General features: G+C 33.6%; 2 protein-coding genes across 6 annotated transcripts in view; one reads left to right on the forward strand and one right to left on the reverse strand.

Annotated features, from left to right (window-relative positions):
- LOC145727765 (cyclic nucleotide-gated channel alpha-3) overlaps positions 1–23,601 on the forward strand; it is a 91,015-nt gene that overhangs the window by 1,581 nt on the left and 65,833 nt on the right. For all 5 annotated transcript variants that reach the window (XM_081977588.1, XM_081977585.1, XM_081977586.1 and 2 more), the window contains exons 2-3: positions 12,804–13,038; positions 17,396–17,570. In XM_081977588.1, coding sequence (XP_081833714.1) covers positions 12,985–13,038; positions 17,396–17,570 — 229 coding nt within the window. In that variant the 5' untranslated portion in view covers positions 12,804–12,984. The remainder of the gene's footprint in view (positions 1–12,803; positions 13,039–17,395; positions 17,571–23,601) is intronic.
- Positions 14,028–16,728, reverse strand: LOC145727520 (putative cytochrome P450 28d1). Its single transcript, XM_081977117.1, has 7 exons — positions 16,492–16,728; positions 16,200–16,437; positions 15,863–16,146; positions 15,638–15,813; positions 14,664–14,840; positions 14,331–14,612; positions 14,028–14,243 (listed from the first exon to the last, which is right to left on the reverse strand). Exons 1-7 carry the CDS (start codon positions 16,668–16,670, stop codon positions 14,077–14,079), a joined length of 1,503 nt encoding a protein of 500 aa, XP_081833243.1. The 5' UTR covers positions 16,671–16,728; the 3' UTR covers positions 14,028–14,076.

Below are 23,601 nucleotides of genomic sequence, written 5' to 3' on the forward strand. Positions count from 1 at the left end.
TCGAGATAGAAATAATTAAAATTAAATATTTGTCTTAAAGTAAAATCCAATAAGAAATATGAACAACGGAAAAATTAGTCCCACGTCAAAGAACTCGCGGCTATTCCGGAGAATAAAGAAAAACGTAATAAATATGCGGAATAAAGTTATTTTAGCTGAAGTCATTTAAAAACGAGAGCGGTTGGCGTTCATCCGTCGGGTTAATTCTTTTCACGAAGCCGAGTTTTAGGTATTTCAAAGAAAACCTTGATTTGATTAGGATTCTTTTCAGCAAGAGTTTCTTAACGAGTTACTTTAAATTGTGCTGCATAATCCCGAATGTCCGGAAAATTATTACCAAAGCTTTTGTCTCTGTTTTCAATTTGCGCAAATCAACTCGAGAATATATATTCTATCTATTCTAAGATATTTAGTGAACCGAGACGGAAAGTCAACACTCAACAGTAATTGATTGAAAGTTGTACTGGAAAATTCTCTAAATACACTAAAACATTTTTTTGCTGCCTCCCTTTTCAAACCTTCTCCGTCTGTACATCAGAGCAAATTCTCAAACAAGTCGAGACCAAAGATTTACGGTCCTTTTTGTGTACCCAAAGGCCGTTCTGCAATTAGTAGGTTCAAAGAATAAGTATAATATTTGAATAATAACAGCGCCTTAAATTTCGAAACACGAACTCTCTTGTATTCATTTATATGCTGGGTCCTAGCGAATTAAGGAAAAACACGAAGCAGCATCATCTTTTGCTCCCTGCCAAAATTAATTATTTAAAATATTCATGTTTTGTTTTCAAATATTTATGCCACTTTCCTGAGAGCATATTTTAGCCTTTTGGTGGTGGCAAAGGAAAAAAAACATGTGTGATGTTGGGCTTCTTTTGAAGATGCACTTAAATGAAGTTTTTGATGCAATTATGATAAAAAAACTTTGTTAGCAGTTTATTAAGGGTGTAGCAAGTTTATAAAGACTTCACCGTTCTCTTTTTGTTCAAACTCAAAAGCCTTTCTTGTCACGTCATTTATCTTAAACTTTTATGGAAAAAAAGAAAGGGTGGGAAAACATGTACAAAAACGGATGACAAATTTACAGGCCGAACAACGGTGCTTTGTTTTTGTCTCTCGAAACCTTTTCCTCCAAGAAAGGGGTCTAATTTATAAATTCCATCGAAACACTTATAACAGCCCTGCTTATCAGTGCCATAATTATTCAGAACCAAATTTTCCACCCTAATCAGACCCACTTCTTTGTTATTCCATGACTTGATTGTTATCAGTAAAAAGTGACAATCCGCTTCCCTGTTATTCTCCCCCAAAAAGATTCGAAAACCTACAAAATTACTAAAGTTTTTGATAATATTGTAAAGACTTAACCGTAAAACCGCATTAAACTAGGCAGAATGTGAATGCTGGTAAAGAGGGAGTCAAGATTGTCTACAGGTTTCTGACATAAAAGAGGCTTTAGGAAAATATCAAAGCTTTCAACTTTAATTAAGCTCGAAGCGAGCGATTATGAAGTCGTATTTGCTATGCGGAAATTTTATTGAGAAAATCCATTTTAACTTATTCAATCTTGTTGTAGATTATGTAGTGATTATAGACATAAATTAGTTACAAAAATAGAACATGTTTGAAATGACTTGTGTCAGTTTTTTTTTTGATTTTCCATGCTGTGGCTTTCTGGCATATTTTTGATTTTCCGTATATGTTTTGAATGTAACAAATCCCGAAACAATTTGTAACGGCATTCAATTTTACTTTGATTTTAGCTATACATGTATGGAAGTTTCAAAATACTATGATAAGAAAGGAGAACTGTTGCAAATCAATGCTCTAGACTCTAGACAAAGAAACTTTTTGAGTCACATGTAACCTAACAGAAAATCGGAAAAAAACTTCTTGTGACATTTTATCAGCTACGTTCCTACTAAATTTACCATTCTTCATATCGTAAAGACAGCAGCATTCTTTTTCTTTACTAGTCTGTAGCTGTTTTCGCTTAGCGTATTTGCATAACCAGCTGCCTTGAACTCACTTTCCGTAAATAGATTGAAATTTACGTTATGTGCAGTGAACTATACATATTTCCATCAAATGTTTTGTCTGTTTTTCTATGCTTTGTTTTAGCATAGAGAATAGTAAATTATAGACGGATTCAGCACAAACTAAACATGTTTGCAAGTCTCAATGGTGACAGTGCCATTGAGTGTATGTGCAGTACTGACGTACATCCCAAATCTGTTTGTAGATTGTGATGATGATTGACCATAAAAAGCAGCAATCACAAACTACCCACTGTGCTGAGATTTACGCAAATGCTGCACATACTTTGCTTGTCAACAGTGTGTAATTAAATATAGCGGAGATTACCGTTTTCTGTATTTTAATTACTAACTAGAGCAAATTGAATTTCCGGACTTCTCGGGATTGTCAGAGATTATTGTCCGAAAAAAGGGTCTGTTCAAATTATAAACCCAAAACGTTGAACTGTCGCTTTTTATTTGCAGAGTACTTAGATTTCTTTGATATTTTGTGGTTCTTGCCACCTTGAGCGTTTGTTCCTTGTGAACAGACATTTAATTGACAGATATTTGTTGAACCAGACATATTGGCCTCATTCGTTTTGACGTTTTGTTCAGAGCAATAATTTATAAATTTAATATTATATTTGAATTAACTGAAGTATAAAATACCGAAATATTTCAAAAGAAAGACTTTTTTTAACCAAAAAATAAATTGTAAGATTTTTACAACTTTCTTTGTTCAAAACTATTTTTACAACGCTGAGGATCCTATTACATGCAAATAGAACTTCGTATACTGAAAGCTACATAAAATGTCTCAAAAACGTAATAGTTCCACTCGATCGGTGCGCATACAAATTTACATGCAACATTGTTAAAATTGCATCGTAATACATACAGTTCGGTGCCATTACTCCTAACAATTTTTACTCTTATGCTAAAGCCGTGTCGTTTAACCAAACACGGAGTTTCAAAGAACGTAAAGTGGGCGATCTGGAGTGTGCATTCTGCGAATAGAAAAATGGGAAAATACGTGCCCTTGTTAATGTTGTTCACACCTACTAAATCCCGGATTACACTGACGAATAAATAATGGCTTTGTTTTTGACATCTCTCCATTTTGCTGGAAATAATGGATTAAAATGCAGCTCGTTCATCGGTGTGTTTACCATTAACAAGCTTTAAACCGGTTGTGTTTCGTATACACGCAATACTAAAACCAACAAATGAAATTTCTCTTAAGCCCATCCCACCAAATGAAAACTTGTTTTTATCAAATAGGAACAATAGATACAAAATATGTAATTTTATATGAAAGTTGTTCTTTTTACCTAAATTTTTGACGCATTTTGGTGTCAGTGTTTACTAAAGTATATGCGCGTAAAGTGCTAGAAGACTGGGATAGTGGAGTGTTGGTTGGACGAAGAAAAATAAATAATTTAAGATATGCTGACGATACCTTGATCATCGCAGCTAAAATGGAAGAAATGGTGGATATAATGGACAGGTTGAGCAGTGTTAGCCGAAGTTACGGACTCGAACTCAATAGATCGACAGAACAACAACCAACCTCATATTCGAGGAATAGCTGGTTTTCAGGTGGTTAACACATTTTACTACCTTGACTCCATTATCAGAAATTTGGGAGGTTGCGAAATGGACATCAAAAGATGAAAGCTTGCCATAGCAAGAAACGCAACAACTAAATTAACAAAAATATTGAAATCGACTGCAATCACCTGAAACACTAAGTTGCAAATAGAACGCTCGATCACATTTTCCATACGCAGCTGAGACATGGACGTTGAAAGAGTCGGACAAAATAAGAATAAACGCTTTCGAAGTGTAGGTTTACCGACGAATCCTGCGAATACCCTGGACGACCCACAGAACTAATGTGTCCATACTAGAAGAATTACATATTAACACCCGATTAGTCACAAAAGTTAGTCAATCAATTTTGAGGTATTTTGGACACAATTCTAGCCAAACAGACTCAATGGAAAGAATAATCGTGGAAGGAAGGGTTGAAGGGAGGCGATCACCAAAGCGATGGGTGGACCAAGTCAAACACATGGTGGGCCATAGTCTGGCCACACCTGACACCGAATAGAACTGTCTGGAAAGAGACGACCAAAAGATTCATGATGTTACCAAGCTCTCTCGAGGGCAAAGGAGGAGGCGGGTTTACTAAAGTATTTACAGTGTCTCTCTCATTCTGACACTGACAAGATGGCCTAAGCCCTTGTTGAGATTGTCTCTGATTCGATAGAGAAAAATACACTCTATGCACATAATGACAACAGAACAAACTATCTTACTAGTTACTAGTTCAGAATTTCGAATCCAAACGCGTCATGGTCCAAAAGTCACGTGACCTCCGTGTGATTTTGCAAACATAGTGCCATGTGATTCTTAGTTCATAACCCATTTGTGCAATTTCTTTTCTTATCACTGGTGAATAGCTTACTACGTCATACTGGCGGGCTTTTTAAACAATAGTTTTTCAATATTCTTTTTCTCGGACTTCTCAAATATCTCATCAGCAAGCCTTGTTGAAGTTTTTTGAGAAATAATGTATCAACTTGCTGCTACTTTTGCCCCAGTTTTTAGTTAACTTACTAGTAAGGTAAAGTCAAAACTTTTTTATTCAACTCATTCTTAAGTTGGCCTGATAACTGAACTTAATCATGCGATTATTTAAACTAATTTATAAGAAATGCAAGTTATTAGGTTTTCGCTTTGTAAACGGAATTTAACTCATATTTCTATGTATATGCCTCTAGAGATCTTAGTAATGCAGATTTGGACAAGTGGCTGATAGACTAAGTGGAACCAAGTTAGTTTCGGATGACGAGGGTTGACCATGTTCAACGATGATTGACGTGGGTAAGATTATTGAGCTTCAAGACCTTTTTCTTACCCCTGTCTATCACGATCTATTGATTTATGATTGATGCTAATATTTTGCCTTTAGCATTTTTTTATAATTTGCATTTTTTTGCCTTGTCAGGATTAAATTAGACTAGAAGCAATCAAAAAGTAGAACGAAATAAGAGCAGTTGTAGATTCTTCTCTTCATCTTTATTATTAAACACATTACTTCTGATAAACATAAAATTTAACATCTCAGCACGTTGTTAATTGAGCAAAATTAAAAGTAAAGGGCATACGAAGATACTCATCATTTCTCTAAAAGCTAGGGTAATTTACCTGAAAGTAAGTAGGTTAGCAATTAGGGATTTGAAAATTTAACGTTTCTGGCTATTAATTGAGTTATCGCTAAATATATCCGACCAAAATCCCACACCATCATTAATCTAAGTTCCTTTGGGCAAATTGGTGTACACAGTTAATGAATCCGATTTTATACGTGTATATAGGCGAGTTCGTGTTTATGATTCTGGAATTATAATACGTAGTTGTTATTCAGAATAAATACATTTAATTAGATGAGTGCGTGTATGGATCATGCTTTGTTTGTGTATTAAATTTGTTATTAATACTTCCAATTATAGTTTCGGGTTAATGTTTAATCAAACCGAATATAGCAGTAAATCCATATTAAAAAGCGAAGAAGCTTTTAGTGAATTAATTAATTAAGTTTTCAAGCTGATGAACTTGAAAACGATTAAAGGTCTAGAAATAACACTAGTTTCTCTATCTTCTCTGAAGTATCATAAAAGTGTCAGTAAAGCCATAAAAGTTTAAAATGTTTCTAAGTCTAGCAGGAAGACAGAGACATGTCTATTGTATAACAGACAGCATAATAACTTATTCTACAGTGGGATATACGATTTCAAATTGAAAGAAATAACGAAATAGCCAAATTCTGGGCAACTCATTAGCTTGGCATACTACAAGCGGGGAAATGAAAACAACATCCTACATTCACTTACAGGTTTTTTCTTGGGACGCTTTGTTTGAATGGACACCGTAAACGAGTAGACAAAATTCCTGAACTGCTCTGTGAATATGACAAAGTTTCAAACCTTAGCATATCATTATAGAAATGAGAAGAACAATATGTTTTAACGACACAGTACAATATCACCCTTAAATCTGCAAAACCCAACGTGGTTGACTTCTTATGACAATATGCAACTGGATAAGACCCCTTAATTTTAATTATTTAAAAAATTAATTTAATAATACAGGGTGGTCCAGTTTTAAGTGTCAATTTGATAGCCAATCAAAAAATAAGTTGACTTGCATTATGTCATTTTTCTGAAAAAGGTTTCCTAAGGAAGATACAGTCCTCCAAATTTCCATTTAAAAAATCGTTTTATAGTTTAAAACTGAACATTTAAGACTTGTGAAGTCCAAATTTGTACTGAATAGTCTAAAAACTTGCTTTTTACTATTAGGAATGGTCTTATGATTCGCTTTCTCAGACTGCCATCCTGGTTGAGTGTCTGAAACTGGCATTCAAGAACTAAAAGAAGTCCGGAAATCAAGACAAAGATTGTATTGTGCATGAAACTCATTTTTTACTACTAAAAATAATATAAAAGTTGACTTTTAATGCTAGAACTGACTTTACTAGGACTAAAGAGAGTCCAAAAGTATATTTTCAAGACTTTAATTGGTGTACAACTGAATTTTCTGGACTGGACAACAAGTCTAGAAGTAAATTAAATTTTCGGACTATTTTATTTCTAAAAATTAGTTCTCAAAGACTATTATTGTAGCATTTGGTACCAAAATTTTTTACTTTAATTACTGAAGAAACTTGACTTTTGGAAATAGTCTTAACTCGATTTTTCAGTCTTAAAAAGCACTAAAAACAGTCTGAATTTCTTAGAGGTGCTACAATTTATTGGACCTATGAGTGTAGAAGTCAATTTAATAGTGAAGAAGCTTGAAATAACATTTTCAAGATTATGGTCAGTGGACAAACTGGCTTTTCGGCCTGATAAGTCAAAAACTTTGTAAAGATAGTCTTGAAACTCGATTTGAGGCACTGAAAACAGCCTTAAAACACTAAAAACAGTCTAGTTTATTAAGAAATACCCGAATTTTTAGCACTGAGGTGTCTAGAAGTCGATTTAATAGTGACAAAGCTTGGAATGCTATTTTAAGTCTATGAAGAATGTAAAAATTGTTTTTTAAGTTTGCTATGTCAATAACTTGGTGACGATAGTCTTGAAACTCGATTTTCCAAGCTGAAAGTTTTGAAGCACTAAAAATAGTCCAGAATTCGAAGAAAATGAAAAGCAAAGTAAAAAGCACGAAGAGTTCATTTTCAAGACAATTTTCATGAATCTAATGTTAATGTCCTGCATCTAAGACTATTTTCAAGACTAAAATATTGAAATTTGTCTTCAAATTATGAAAACTTACTTCAAATGCAAATTTTAAGCTTCTGATGTCACTTTTCATTAGTTCAGTTACATTTTGGGGTTCAAGTCAATTTTTAAGGTTTAAATGTATGAATTTGTAGTAACAAATTCTTAAAAAAGTAGTTTTTATGTCTACAAGTCAATTTTTAGTATTAAAGTCTCTCGATTTGCATGAAAACTGGTTACAAACACAATTTTTAAGCTTCTGAAATTTTTATCTTTTCTAATTCAATTTTCCAAACTAAAGTCTTTTAAAAAGTAGTAGTCCATATGCACGCAGTGGAGTAGTGAGTGTAAGTGAAAGCAAAACTCAGAGTCGATCTCCACAAATATAATAATAATAAAACAATTATAAATAATGATATTTGTGGAGATCGACTCTGAGTTTTGCTTTCACTTAAAGTCTTTTAGTTTGTCTGGAAACTATGAAAACTGGCTACAATAATATTTTTTAAACTTCTTAAGTGAATTTTCCGTTTCCAAGACAATTTTTAAGTTGGGTTAGGTTAGTTTTGGGTCTTTGACCGTAATAACGTGTAATAAAGTGCTTGTTCCAAATTTGATCAATATTGCTCCAACGGTCTGACAGTTATGACAAAAAACCGATTTTTTAAACAGAAATTTGAAAGATTGTATTTTCCTTAGGAAGCACTTTTCAGGAAAATGACATAATGAATGTCAACTTATTTTTTAATTGGCTATGGATTGGTGAATTATTGACATTTAAAACTGGACCACCCTGTAAAATAATTTAAATTTTTCTGAACAAAAAATTGTAAAAATACTAGCAAGCTACTAATTTGTCTGTCCGGAGTGTTTCACACCTAGGGGAGTGCAAACGTATAAAAAATTCAGCAGGATGAACCAGAAACTAATTAGCACAAAAAGACGCGCGTAGCTGCTCATCGGGCAGGAGAAATTCGCTAGCGGCGCAGCCAAACCGAGCAAGGAATCGTTTTCTCTATTTTCCGTTTAGGTGCAGCGTCGGAAACAGACACTCTTTTAATGAAGTAAAATATTAAATCTGGGCGAGCTCGACCGCTCTAATTTTATCGGTCCGTCTGCGACTAACTAAAAATTCTATTAATCCGGAATTTCAACCAAAACTTTTCCGGACGAATGAAATTTTTAAACTCTCGCAACGGGAAAAAGGGAAATAATGCTACCTCGATTTGCATTTGTCGTTGTATTTAATTAGTTTACAATTTTGATCCGGGACTCATGTTCAAAGTGTATGAGGTAACTATCGGGAATACTTTTTGTTGCGTCGTTTATTTCCAATTTTGCACATGCACATGATTTATGTGCATACATTAATGTTCTTTCCATTGTAACAACCAGCAACTATAATAATAAGCATGATGATACACGAAAAATCAAATTACAAACTACCCACTGTGCTGAAGTTTATGTGCTTAACATAGCTTGTAAACTAATTGTCAAAGTTTGACGCTAGACCATGTTGGTAAATTGTAAATGTATTTTGGAATTAGGAAATTTAAGTTCTTGTGGTCAAAATGAACAATTCAAATCAAGAAAGGTCAGATATGCATTTAATGTAGGGACTTGCAAAACTGTAATCGTGCCTAAGCGCTAAGCTTTATACTGAATGTTTTCCCCACAGGCGTCTGCCAGGAGAAATATTGTTTTGGAAAATTCATGCATGTTTGTGTTTAAATGGAAAACGTGTTGGGAGATCGTTTGTAGGACAATAATTTCTGAAAGTGCATCACTTGTCCCCAGATTGCTTTTTGATAATTACTTTACAAAAATAAGTATGAAAACTCGTAAACTTGACCTATATCTCAGTTATTTCATGATAACTACTTTTTTTTATAAAACACAATTTTTTCAACGCGACACAAAATTATACACATTATGTGTTAATTGTAGCTGGAATAATTTATAGTCCAGCAACCACTGAACAGTTTGAACCATTGGATCTCCCAAATGTTAGTGTTATTTATTTACATGTGTGGGAACAACGCAGTCCAATATTAAATAAAATATTAAAAATTATGCTATTGAGACAATAAATTATTATTATACAGGGTGGTCCAGTTTTAAATGTCAATAATTCATCAATCGATAGTCCATCAAAAAACAAGTTGCATGCATTATGTCATTTTCCTGAAGAACGCTTCCTAAGAAAGGCACAGACCTCCAAAGTTCAGTTTAAAAAATCGTTTTTTTGCTACAACTGTCAGACAAATTTTGATGAAATTTGGAACAAGTAATTATGAAATGAGTACTCGTTATGTGATGTGAATGACATTCTTCAAAATTGTTTATATGCCTCGATATAGGAGGATAGTCTTTATTTTCTACGCTCACTGGATATTATTCAAAATTGACAAAAATGTCTACTTGGGTTATTGTATTTTTCACTTTAAAATGGTTCAAAAGGATTAAAATCTGGTGATCTGTGAGGTTTACGAGTTAATTTTTGACACTGAAAATAGTCAAAAAACAGGATTTTTTGACTAATGTTTACTGGCGTTCAATTTTTTAGACTATAAGTAGTGTAAAACTCCGAATTTTCGAACTATTTTAATTCTAAAAATTAGTGTTCAAGACTAATATCGTAGCATTTAATACCAAAATTGTTTACTTTCATCAATGAAGAGTATGAAACTTAACTTTTGCTATAAAAAATAGTTTAAAATTCGATTTTTCAGTCTTAAAGTACAGTGAAGCATCTAGCAGTCAATTTAATACTGACAAAGCGTGAAATGGCATGTTTAAGCTTATGGAAAATATAAAAACCGTTTTTTAAGTCTGCTATGTCAATAACTTGGTGAAGATAACCCTAAAACTTGATTTTCTAAGCTGAAAGTAGTTTTTAAGCCCTTGAAATAGTCTAGAGTTCTAAAAAATTTAAGAGCAAAGTAAAAAACTTGAAAAGTTAGTCTTCAAGTCAATTTTCATAAATCTAATGTCAATATCCTGTATTTAAGACTATTTTCAAGACTAAAATATTGAAATGTATTTTCAAATTATGAAAACTTACTTCAAATCTAAATTTTAAGCTTTTGATGTCACTTTTCATTGGTTTAGAGTCACTTTTTGGTGTCCAAGAATTTTCAAGGTTGAAATGTGTGAATTTGTAGTAAAAAATTCTCGATAAAGTAGTTTTTCATAACTACAAGTCAATTTTCACTACTAAAGTTTTTAACTTATCTGAAAACTATAACGACTCACTGAAAGAGAGTTGTTATAGTGAAAGAATGATGAAGAAATATGAAGAAAGCCTCTCAAGTCAATTTTCATAGTTTCCAAGTCAATTGTCAAGGGTCAATTGTAAGGTCTTTCAATTTGTCTGAAAACTGGTTACAAATACAATTTTTAAGCCTCTCAAGTCAATTTTCACCGTTTCAAAGTAAATTTACTGGTTTCTAAGTCTAAATTTACTAAAACTAAAGTCTTTCAATTTGTCTGGAAACTATGAAAACTGGCTACAAAGACATTTTTTAAGCTTCTTAAGTCAATTGTCACCATTTTCAAGACAATTAATTTTAAGAGACATATTTATAAGACATTTTAAGATGGGTTGAGTTGGTTTTGGGCCTTTGAACGTAATAACTCAATTATCTGGTAAACGAAGTTTCAAATCAGAATTTTATAGGAGATCCTTTATTTGTCAAATTGAACACGTAAAGTAAAAAAAACTGAAATTTTTGCAATATATCCAGTGACGTAGAGAATAAGGCAGAAAAATGAAAACCATTATTGCTCCAGCGGTCTGACAGTTATGACAAGAAACCGATTTTCCTTGGGAAGCATTTTTCAGGAAAATGACATAGTGTATGTTAACTTATTTTTTTGATGGGCTATCGAATGGTAAATTATTGACATTTAAAACTGGACCACCCTGTATATTTTTTAATTATATTTATATAGGTATGTATAAAAAACTTTAGATTAGTGGAAGCTTGGAGGATTTTAAACCTTCTTAAGATTATCTTACTGCAAATTGGATTTTGTTGGTAAAACTGGCTAAATCTGATGATATTGTGGCAGCTAGAAAATGCCTTAAATAAGGAGGCAATAAAAGTCATTTTATACTTTTTAGTAAATAAATCAAATTTCTTAATAATTTTAAAATCTTTTGTGAGCTCCAACACTCCATTTGATGGGAAGCGACGCTAAAGGAAACGGTAATAAAACGGCCATTAAAATCCGTAATAACATAATTTCGACTTGATAATAAAACAGTACGGAATGATGGGCGTCGTAAACTTGGCATATTTCAGTCGCCTAAAGACCTAAAAACCGTCGTTGGACCCCAAAAGGGAACTGGATCGATTTTTTGCCGCGTCGCGTTCTGGTGTCACCGATCCAGGCTTATTGGGAACGATGCGTCGGGACGCTCGACTGGAAGGCTTTTTCGCAAATGAAATTCCACTCGATATTATTGTCTTGTTGCTCCCGCAAACCTGCCCTGTTTGCTCACGCCCCTTGTAATACTATTTAATACAATTTTCTTTACGTAGGTATCGACCTTTTCCACAATCTTGTAAAACGTTTTTTTTTTTGTTTTTAGTTTTCATAATTTGACGTTTTTTGTAAGTAATAACGGCACTCTTTGTAATTTGTAAATGTTTTTATCCACGACCGGTATATTATGAAGGTTTAATACGTCTGTTTGGCGTGGATTAAAGACCTTCTAATACACGAGAGTGTATTAAATTCATAACACTACGCTTACCTGCAAAGTCGTCTCAGGGCATTATTTCTTAGATAATTGACCTTAATAGGTGTCATTATTGATGAAATAATAGCCCTGACGGACATTAATTACTATTTTTTAAAACCAGGAAGTTTTGCCTGCTTTTCCACTCTTAATGGAGCCGTGGTCGGGGATAAAACGTTGAATCAAATTCGGGGATTAACGACCTTTAATCTTCTAGCAAAAGGCTTGTTAATCCCCTTATGTCCGTTTCCCCAACATTAGCTAAGTTGAGTTTAAGGACATCTTAGTTTAGTTTAGACTGTGTTATTTTGCATCTGATCTGTCACATTCAAACTTAGCTTAATTTGTACTTAAAATTGAACTGGAAGTGTAGGGGAAACAGGGATTATACTATAACTAATAACTATTATTTAAATTTTTTTTTCAACCGGTCTAAAATGTGCTTATTATTGACGTGTACTGCCGGTGTAGAAAGACTACATTATGTTACTAGTACAATAATACATTTTCATTGTTGTACTAGTAAAAAATTACATAATGTCAATATTGTCATTTGTGACGGATGAACGGATTTGCGTGACATTGACATTTTAAGTTAATTGACGTTTTGGCGAAAGAAATGAGGTTGTGGTTTTCACAATGAATCTGTCGATATTTTGCAATTTGAACTAAAAAACGTTTGAAAAAAAATTGTATATGTTACACGGGAGTAGAATGCGATAAACAAAAAAAAAACTATTTTGTTTTCAGATGCAGTTTGGTATCACTGTTCGCGACAACTTTTGTGAACACTGCCTTAGTTCGCCACTTTTCGTGGGTGCCACATCTGCGCGATGCGTCGTTTGAGCACCATTGCGCAGAAACGCTGCGCGTATATCGGGCGGCCACGTGAGAAAAAACTGGCTGTGCGCGCGCCCCTTCGGGCGCAGTGATGTCCACGGCCCGGAGACTCGTTTTAAGTCTGCGGGGCCGGAAACAGTCACAGGTTTGTACAGTTCCAATTTTTAAAGTACTGCACGTATAAGTAGTGACAACGCTGCTTGTCAACTGTCATTGTTCTGTCACCAAAATGTCAGAAAAAGAGAGAGAATGTTTTGTTTATTAGGGCTAGGATTACGAGGTTACGCTTTGCATTTATGTTTAAACTGTTATTTATGAATAAATATCACTGAAATTGCTCCTTTTTAACGAGACATCCTACATTAAAATATTTCAGGCATGTCAAAGGTCAAAGTAACAATACACTAAAGAGGCAAATGCTTTGAATGTGATTTTAACAGACATTATTACGTCATCCATTTTTACTTTGAACTTTTCTATATGCTTTACTTTCTTATTTAAGGGTTTTCAATTTCAATTACAACGATCAACAGTTGTGGGCAACAAGATATACACATAAAAGCTTCATTAAAACGATTGTCACTCCAGCATTCATGGAATTTCAATTGCCTTGGTTGCCTAAATGGTAGCAGTTACATTTAGTCCTCAATTCCTCTCATTATATCTACTTACTGCACAACTTCTACCTGTTACACACAGCCATAGAAATTGCAACATCATTCATACTAGTAGGAATCCCATGGTAAGAAAAGAGAACTCAAAGCAAATCAATACTCTAGACAATGATGGAGTTATCCTTTTTTTGCTAAAAAATATGACGTAAAATTAATTGAGGGTAAATTTGATCTCAAGTTTTGTTTTACACTGATAAAATTCGTTCTTAAAATTGTTTTAAAACCTGCGACTATTTGACATGTGTCAGTGTTTCAAAACTCATGTGACGTCATTTGATAGCTGTTCAGTTGTCAAGTGGTCATGTGACTAACTGTTGAATAACGTCACATAGCACCCTGACACATGTCATAAAGTTAATCTTTGTCTAAAGCATTGATTTGCACTAGTTCTGAAATTCTGAGATTTTTATGCATATTTCTCCATAAGGTGTTCTAATCCAACTAATAAATAAATTACAAATCTGATAACTTCTTTTTAGTATTACTTTTGATTTCACTACTACACAGAACTACGATAATTTTTTATAACTTAGCCACACTCCATCCTTTACTTTATTTAGTATAGTCCAAGAACGGAATTCAAAGGGCAGCTTTGTTTTGGCATTAAGGCTCACTTCAAAGTTTTTTACCACTTCCATGACCCCCATTTGAACTTGCATAAAGCCAAATCTTAGTCCTACAAATTAAAATTTTTAATTTTTTAAAAATTGAATATAATACTCACAATACACACAGAAAGAGAAAACAGAAAAATAACTTCTACCTAAACAAATTCTGTGACCACCTCCGAATGGATAGAAAACCTTTTTAAAAGCGTTCAAACGATCTTTTCCCAAAAACCTTTCCGGTTTGAAAGATTCCGGTTCGGAAAAGTAGTGTTGATCGTGACAGATTCCTCCAAATGGTATTATGCACACTGTTCCAGAATCTATATTAACTGACATTTTTTGCAAATGCTTTGGAGATTCATTGGTTGTAGTATACACATAAGGGTCATTACATACTCTAGTGTACAGTTCAAGAACTGGACAAAGTCTCATTGACTCTACAACATTGTTTTTCTGACAATGAAATTTGGACGAAATTCCAAACTTACCATAAATGCAAGCAGTCAAATATGGCATATTTGTCAGATCTTCAAAGAATATTTTGCTATCAGGATTACTATTAGCCTGTTTTTGAATTTCAGCCCTAAGTTTACTCTGACACTCTGGATTTTGTGCTATATTGAACAGCACATAGCTCATCACTAGTGCTGATGTTTCATATCCATCTGAAATACTCCATTTTATTTAATTTTGTACTAGAATGTTTATACAGTGCGTTTTTTTTAACGCGCAACATAGGATTTTACGTGTTAAATTTTTAAGCCAATGTTAGACCATGTTATTTTGGAACTGCAGGTCTAAAACTTGACGGGTGTGTCTTTAGTACCCTGAAGCTTAAGTAAGTTTACCAATTTGGTCTAAAAAGTGATTAAAAACTGGCAAAAATCATTTTTTTTTCGAAAAGATTTTATCGTTTTATACTCCCTGTATGCATTGTTCTTTTTTGTTTTTGATATCGACAGGGCAGGTAGCAGGTAGAGTGACATATTTTGACTCCATCATGGCCCGACATCTTTTGAACGTCAAAAGGGCATTTTATAATTGTCTGGAATACTGTTTGGCTTCAAACTGAGGTCACTTTGAACAATTCACTTATAAAAATACCTCTTTTGTTCTTAACTTTCTTGATATAAAGTTAATGATCACCCTGTTTTACTTTCTACGCCAAATTTTACCTGCTACCTGCCGTGCCAGTATCAAAAACAACAAGCACCTATCATACATACAGGGAGTATGGAAAGATAAAATCTTTTCGAAAAAAGATGATTTTTTGCAAGTTTATAATCACTTTTTAGGCCCAATTGGTAAACTTGCTTAAGCTTCAGGGTACGAAACAGCCACCCGTCAAGTTTTGTACTTGTAGTTCTAAAATAACATGGTCTGACATGTGCTTAAAAATTTAACACGTAAAATCCTATGTTGCGCGTTAAAAAAAACGCACTGTATAATGATTTCTTCAAACCTTCAAAAAAAGTTGATGCATGAGCAGTTATCTCCGTATAAGTCATATTTTTAGTTTCACCAAGATCTCCTATAAACTGCAAGTAATCCTTAGAAACTATTCCTTTTGCTTTTCTGAACTGTAATACATCACTAACTATTTTTGTTAACTCTTTCTCTACTTGCTCTGGTACCACTCTAAAATAAACCCACATTGGACGTGAAGCCTACTTTTTTAGGTACTTACTTCAAAGATATGAAACTACTAATTAGTGGAAACAATTGAAGCATAGAAAGAGCAAAACTTCCGGGAGCAATAAAGGAGTTGGCAAGTTTCATAAAGTCGGACTCGTCACTTTCAAAGCATCTTCCATGAATTCCAAACGCCGTCAAGGCTACATTGTCCAAAGTGTATCGTCTGCAAAGGTTTTGTGTCTCCAAGGTTTGACCGGTTTTTATATTTGGTTGAGAGTTTAAGTAATTAAGGAGACGGTCATTTACTTCTTCAATTAAAGAGTGAAGATTTTTTATCTGAAATAACTGTTCTTGGAAGATTACTGTTAAAATTAAACTTCCATTAGTACTTTTCCACTAGTGAATCCAGGCGATAACGACGTTCTGGTAGTTTTCCATTCAGCATCTTTCTGTACAAAAGGACTGGCACCTTGTAATGGGTCTAGGTTTTTATCGACAGAAAAATCGTTGTTGAAAAAGTATTTTGCATCTTGAACTAGAATTTTGTTAATAAATTCTGGGTCACGTATAATAAGAACAGGATCGCTAGTTCTGTAAGCTCCTACCACTGGACTGTTGTCATACTTCCTTAAATTTGCATCAGACTAATAATAAAAAAAAATAAGGTATGTTTAATCTTACCGGTATATTTCTCTAAATATCTGTCCAACCGTTTTCTTTTGAGTAAAATTTTGGAAAATATTACCAAAAAACGGCCAAGCTTTGGGACCTGGTACCCCTTTCCGTTCCCAGTATGAGTATTTTCGTCTGATGCAATAAATCACTAACACCACAATAGTAAATACAACCGCGTTGAACATTTTTCGGAATTGGTTAATAAATGAATGATTGCCAGTTACAGTAAAACACTTTGGGTCACGTTTTATCTTAATGAGGACTACCACAATAAATATTAACAAAGTCTTATCAGCCGGTTATTTAATCTTGCCATAACTGCAAAACTCTGCTAGTTTTATGAGACTTTTTTAATCTTGTGTGTTTATATAAACCTTGGATAATCCGATTTGTTAGCTGTTACAGACATGTTAACTGACACATTACTCACAAAGCTACTAATGGTTTTTTTTGTGGTAAAAAATAATTACAAAGTTTTTTTAAAATTGTGAAAACGGAGTAACTTAGAGGATTTACCAACATTTTCCAACAGTTCATCCATTATAATTATAGCAGATTACTTAACATCTTTACTTTGTGGTGTGATATTGGTTATCTGCAAGTAAATCATTGATCTTTATTGATTTTCTTCTTCACAAAAATAATATTAGATTGGAGTTATTGATCGAACGTTTTGTGTCATATAATTCCTTAGAAAATCTGAGTTTAATTATCTGCTTAAACGTCATTTGCTAATTTTTTAGAATAATTTAACTTTTGTACTCATATTTCTACAGTAACTTTGTATTTCGAATTAGCTTCTAGTATAGTTTTTATTACAGTTTACAGCACCTTGTTAAACTAATTTCTGATTATTAATAGCAAAATAATTAGATAGAGCTTCGAATAATTGAGAATAATTAAATTCCAGGACAGTTCGGGCCGCCTGGTGGGCGGGCCGGGGTTCAAGGGGGCGGCGGGCGGCGGATGCCACGAGTTGGACGAAATTGCGGTAGTTTCCAGCAGCGCGGACCCATTGCATCTCAAATACGGTGGTGAAGTCGCGGGCCAACCCATCGCCTGCAATGGACCTAGGCTCGTTCCAGGTAAGAATATTCTCATAATCAGCCCCAAAAACGTATATAGGTACTATACAAATTTCAAAATTAGCGACACGAAATCAACAATAAGATGGTTCTGTGAAAATTAATATTGCAATTTTGTGTTTAATATAAACTCGAAGAAAGGATTTAAGGAGAAGTTAAAATGGTTGAATTAAAACAATACGCTGGGTATTGTTTCAATTCATTCATTTTCCACTCTGAAGATGCCTTTCTATAAAGCTGCAGGTTAAATCGAAAAAGCTGCAGACAATTGTGTTCGTAATATAAAAGAATGGTTCTGCTTACTCAAGCTTTGAGAAATCTGTGATAAAATGTTGTACATAGAATTTTTGTTTCTTATATTGTATCATATCCTTATTGGTGGGATAATTATTTCTGTTTTATAATTACAGTAGTTAAACCATTAGTTTTTGATATCTAAAAAAGAAGATCAGAAATGTTTTAATAATCTTTAGATCGTCGTTGTAATTGAGACATTAAACGAGACAGACATAAATGTTATGTCACTTACTAGATTCTACCACAAATTCTAGACATATTTTATGTCACTTACTTATCCCTGTACTTGTTTCTGGCATTTTCCAAATGATTTTCAAAATTCCAAAACCTTTCGTGGTTTTCAGTTGTATTTTTAGGCCCTTGCCAGTTTCAAAAATGATTTTAGGCAGTTTTAAAAGACTTTTGAAAGGTGTACAGTAGTCTTTTAGATGTCTCTGGCATGAGTAAAATGATTCTGGGCCTCTGACAATTTTAGAACTCTTTTGAGAGGTTTTTCGTAGTACTTCCAAAAGGGCTTTACCAACATTGCAAATTATCCGCCTGTGACGTCATCCTATGCTAATCATGTGCACCAACTTTGTTATTACTAGAAGCTGCTTCAGTAACTTTAAACGAAAGTTTTAAGGCAAACTTTCTACACCGTTTTATTAATAGTAAAGACTATATACCTTTTTAATTGCAAGTGACGTTTTGCTGAACATTAAATACTCTGTTATTCAAAATAGTTTATGACTTGACAAAGTAACGTTCACTTTTTGGAGGAACTTATATACGAAATTAACTTGACGTTATAATAGAGAGTCCCGTTAGGCTGAACTGCAAGAGGGTTGCGCGTCACTCAGTACCCTACTTTACATGGTTTAGCACTCAGCAATGGCGTTATGGAAATGATATGGAGTTTACAACGCCAACTTTCCGAACTGATAACATCCGGGCGTTGTTTTATCTCCTGTGTTCCGCAGTTATACTTTCCTCGAGGCCCGGAGCTGGAAACTTTCGGAAAAGTAGATCTGGCAGAGGTAAAGTTTAAGCGCGTTACGTTTCGTTAATTGCCGGCAAGTTTTTGAAACTTTGACGTCATGTTTATTAAGAGTATCTTTCCGCATTCAAGAGCTTACCTACTTAAAAGTATTGCTGCAAATAAATGAAATTTGCTCATTTGAGAGCCAACGGTTTTATCGCAACGCAAACACTCACAGGCTTTTTGGAGGTTTTCCAGAAAAAAAGTAATTTAGTAAAATATGTCGCTTTACTGCTGTATTATAACTGGGTTGGAAGAATAATTTCAAAGAAAAGGTTTAATATTTTTTTTAGGTTAATGGAAGGCTACAATCTCTTTCTTACTATTCTGCAAGTGCTTCTCCATACATTACCAAACGCAACGTTTTCCTTTACTACCTTCAAACTTCACACTTTTATTATCGTTGTTTGGTTTTTCAATTTTTATTCAGCTGTTTCAGAAGTTTACGCTAAGTTTCATCAATTTTTCTGCAGATTGGCTTGAAATGCAAGTGACTGTTCGTAATAGTCAACAACAAATTGTATAACTGCCAACTGCCATTTTAACCAGAAATATTTCTGAAACGGTACACTTTTTGTACGTCACTTTAGATTTTCATACGTTGGAAAGCAGAATTGAGTGACGTAATAATATACAAAGGGTCACATTTAAAACAGTTGAGTTACTGACGTTTGAACGCAATACAACTTAAAGTACAATATTTTGAGAGACTCAATGCAATGTACAGGCCTTAAAAAGAAAAATAAAACGACCCATAATAATTTACAAGATGTCCCATTTAAAATAGTTCAATTACAGGGCGTTGGGCGCAGTGATCATTATTGTACCGTACGTTACGCAAAAAGTGTACACATTTGCGTCTTTTGCAGAACTAGTAAAGAATGAACTTTCACTCAACATTTCATTAAGATTGTGTAGAATACGATATTATTATTACGAACAACTTTGGTACACCGTATACATACTTAGCTATTTTTTATGGTACAACAAGGTAAAAATTATAGTATTTTAGAGCACATTTTAATGCAAAAAATGTTTTTTCCGGTGACAAAATTCATTTTTGTGAAAAACAGGAATTGCTTTAATTTCAATGGGAGAAAAATGTAAATAGGTTTATTAATTTTTTTTTATTATTTATTTAAGTAGCTTAATAACAGTGACCAAGAAATCTAATTTTTGCGAATACAACGCAATGTTTTTGCATACTCTAAATTGGATTGTCCTTTTAGAGAAATAAATTTAAAAAAAACAATTATACAGGATAATAGAATTATTTACAAACGTTAGGTTTGAACTGATATTCTAGAATAAACACAACTTAGCAACTCTGGCCAAATTAATCATAATCAATTATTTTGCTCTGCTTATTGAAAACAAAACACTGAAATTTCATGGCTTTGATCAGCTAACTATAGCGTTTCGCATACGTACACGTCCGAACATGCATATATTGATTAGCGGTCAACCAACAATACATCCTACATGCAGTTCAGATAAGTAACATAATACCGTCAATATTACTCAATCAATCGCCCATTAGGGTTCCTGGAGATTATTTGCATAGATTTTCAGTCGCCGATGATATAATGGGACAAACGTTAGAACGCAATCATTCCGCTTCAGTTTACTTGTTATGGCGACAAGATATTGATCTGTGCAGGTTAGTTGGATATAAATTTATAATAATAATAAGAAAAACAAGTTACGTAAAAAAGAAAAATATTAACGGAATAAAAGATGCTAAATATCCACTTAGAGGGTCCCTTTAATACCGACCTAATGAAAAATAATGGACCCTTGAAAAATTTAATCAACCAAATTACGCTGATTAAAAACTGGAGTTTACGCATAACGGGGCATTTCTACCCTTTTTTGAGTTGATTCACCCCAAAAAACAAAATTTTTTATTTTTGGTCGACCGTATTTGAACAGCGGCAACGTAAATAAATCGCCCTAAACGTTTTCGGACCGATAAAAGCGACCGGTGCAGTAGCGCGATTTAACTTTTCGGCTACGAAACGAAATTAAGCACCTGCTAATGGCGATAACGTGTTGCTGCAAGCCATTTTGGCTCTTCTTTGCAGAGATTTATTGATCTTGTGTTATTTTTAACCCAATTTATTGCCATGCCTTGACCACAAGTGCCGCCATATCTCTGGGTGGATTCTATTAAATGCTCGACGTGGCCTGAAGCTACAAAGTTAATAAGCAATGCAGTTAGTTTTATATACAAGATGTGTCAAGGCAAAAGAAGTTGGTCAAAATATAAATTTGTCTTATCTACTGCTTATTACTTAAAGTAATTTTGACAGGTAAATAGCACTTTCGACAGGTTTCAGTTTTCATCACCATCAACTTTGATTTTTCTTATAGGAGCCATATTTTTACATTTTTGAATCAAAGGGTGTTCAAACGTACCCACGTGAAATCATTGTCATTTTCCAACCGACGATCATGTGACACATTGTCAAACGACGTCACGGAGCTCGTTCTGACCTGTTGATTGATGTTAGATTATTTGATGAGATAACTGAAAATAACACTAAAATAATTTTAAACTTCAACTTTTATAGCGCCACGTTCTTGTTTAAGACTAATTTTCACAGTTGTGACGGGGTTGACAGCTGACACGTGACATTAGACACTTTAACTTGAATGTTAGGTGATAACTGTCAAATACCAATCTATTAAGTTATAAAGTCTATTATGTATTCATTCAACGGAAATTAAGACTTTACCTTTTATAGCTTCATGTGTTGTTTGACGCCAATTTTGACAGTTGTAAAGTTATTGATATGAGCTTTTTAACTTGCTTGTGACCTCGCAACAGTAAAATGTCTGTCCATGAAGCTATAAAGTCCATTTCGTACAACGGAAAAAAAACTTTCAATTTTATAGCTCCACGTTCCTGTTTGAAATTAGTTTGAACAGTTGTGACGTGGTTGACAAGGGTCACGTGACATTAAAACACTTTTTGAGTTGATTTTGACGTCACAACTATCAAAAACCCGTCCATAAACCTGCAAAGTCGATTTCAATCAATACAAATTAAGACTTTCCTTTTTATAGTTTCACGTTTCTAATTTAGACTAATTTTCACAGATGAGACGTGGTTGACAGCTGTCACGTGACATTAAAATCCTAATATTATAAGTGAGATACAACGTTTCAGTTTTTGGAAACCATCATCAGCTTTTTAGTTTTTTTTTTGAAAGACCTCGTTAGTTTTATTATTAGATTCCACTTTCTTAAAAGGAAAATTTCTGGTTTTGGTTCAAGAGTTTAGCTAAAATAACAAAAAATGCCTTTTTACAAAGAGACTTACAAGCATACATTTTGACAACAAATTTAGCGTAAACGAATAGTTGAGACCTGATTTAAGTTACCAATAGTTTCCCAAAAAATGTAGAATTTTCCGTTAAACCACTCTGTAATACACACTTCTAGTATACTTCTTGTTAAACTAGAAGTCAATCATAACCTTGTTAATTTGAATGGAATAGATGCCTGACCCCTGTATATAATAGGTTCAAACTTCTGTCAATTGTAGGTTATAAATACAAAAACATTACTCCCTCAAAATGATACTTGACTCTCTCTCGTTAACTCTAGGACACTCGTCATTGTTGCTTTGCTGTGTCAAGTGCAGTGAAAGCCACTACATATGCATGTACCAGTATTACAAATAGAGTGTCACGTTTCACTAAGCTGCAAAGAGAAGTTAAAACTGGTCGGTAGGAAATCTTACAAACAGGAAATTCAGCATCACAATAATTACTCCTTTTACAACATTGCGCCAGCGACTTAGATCCCTAAAGGGGTTAAGTTTCATTGAAATGCAAGAATAAAGCCGTAATTCTCTTGAGGAAAGACGATTGGGATATGCTGTGAAATACGAATGGTAAAATGGTGTATTCTTTCTATTAATAATAAAAGCAGTGAGTGTTGCAGTTTCAGTTCTAGAAAATCGTTATCACTTAATCAGTAATAAAAAAAACAAGCAGTCAAAGTCAATATTGTCTTAGGGACTTAATCCAGAAACAACTTCATTTCCTCTGCAAACCAGATTAAATTTCCACGAAACGGTTTAATCAGACCGTTATTTTTGTAAGTGCATACAATCAAACCAATTTATTCTTCAAATGTCCTTTGTGATGTGCATTTCCTATTTTCTCTTTCCAAACATTTTGCCAGTTTCCGCAACTGTTATGTGTATGACACAATTCGAGTTAAACCGAACTGATAAACTGTAAGATAATGTTTCAAATTAACCGAAACGGGTTCATATATGCAATTGGATGGCTCGAATAATTTAATATTCTTGGACTGAATGTCTATTAAACCGTAGTTGGAATAATGTTAAACAAATAATTTACTCTTTAGCGATAGTGCATGTATTGATGGTATATCGGGCGGTCTATTGGATCATATATCAAGCGACTAAATATGTATTACCTAACTGTTATGACAGGATACGGCGTGAAAATTGTAAACCATATTATTTCCATATCATTGTTGTGCGGTTCAATGATTAATAGCTATGAAATAGTACGAATATTGATTGTCCATGACAAGGTATATGAAGGAATACAATAGGAAAAGAAGTTTGAATGTCATTTATGATTGAAGTAAGTTTAATGCTCGTTCAATGTTGGGGTTTATTGGAAAATAGATTTAGATTGTATATTGTAGATTAAAGCTGGATTTATAGCA

The sequence above is a fragment of the Ips typographus genome, linkage group LG4 (genome assembly GCF_016097725.1).
Source record: "Ips typographus isolate SLU linkage group LG4, UJ_Ityp_2.0, whole genome shotgun sequence".
Taxonomy (NCBI): Eukaryota; Metazoa; Arthropoda; class Insecta; order Coleoptera; family Curculionidae; genus Ips; species Ips typographus.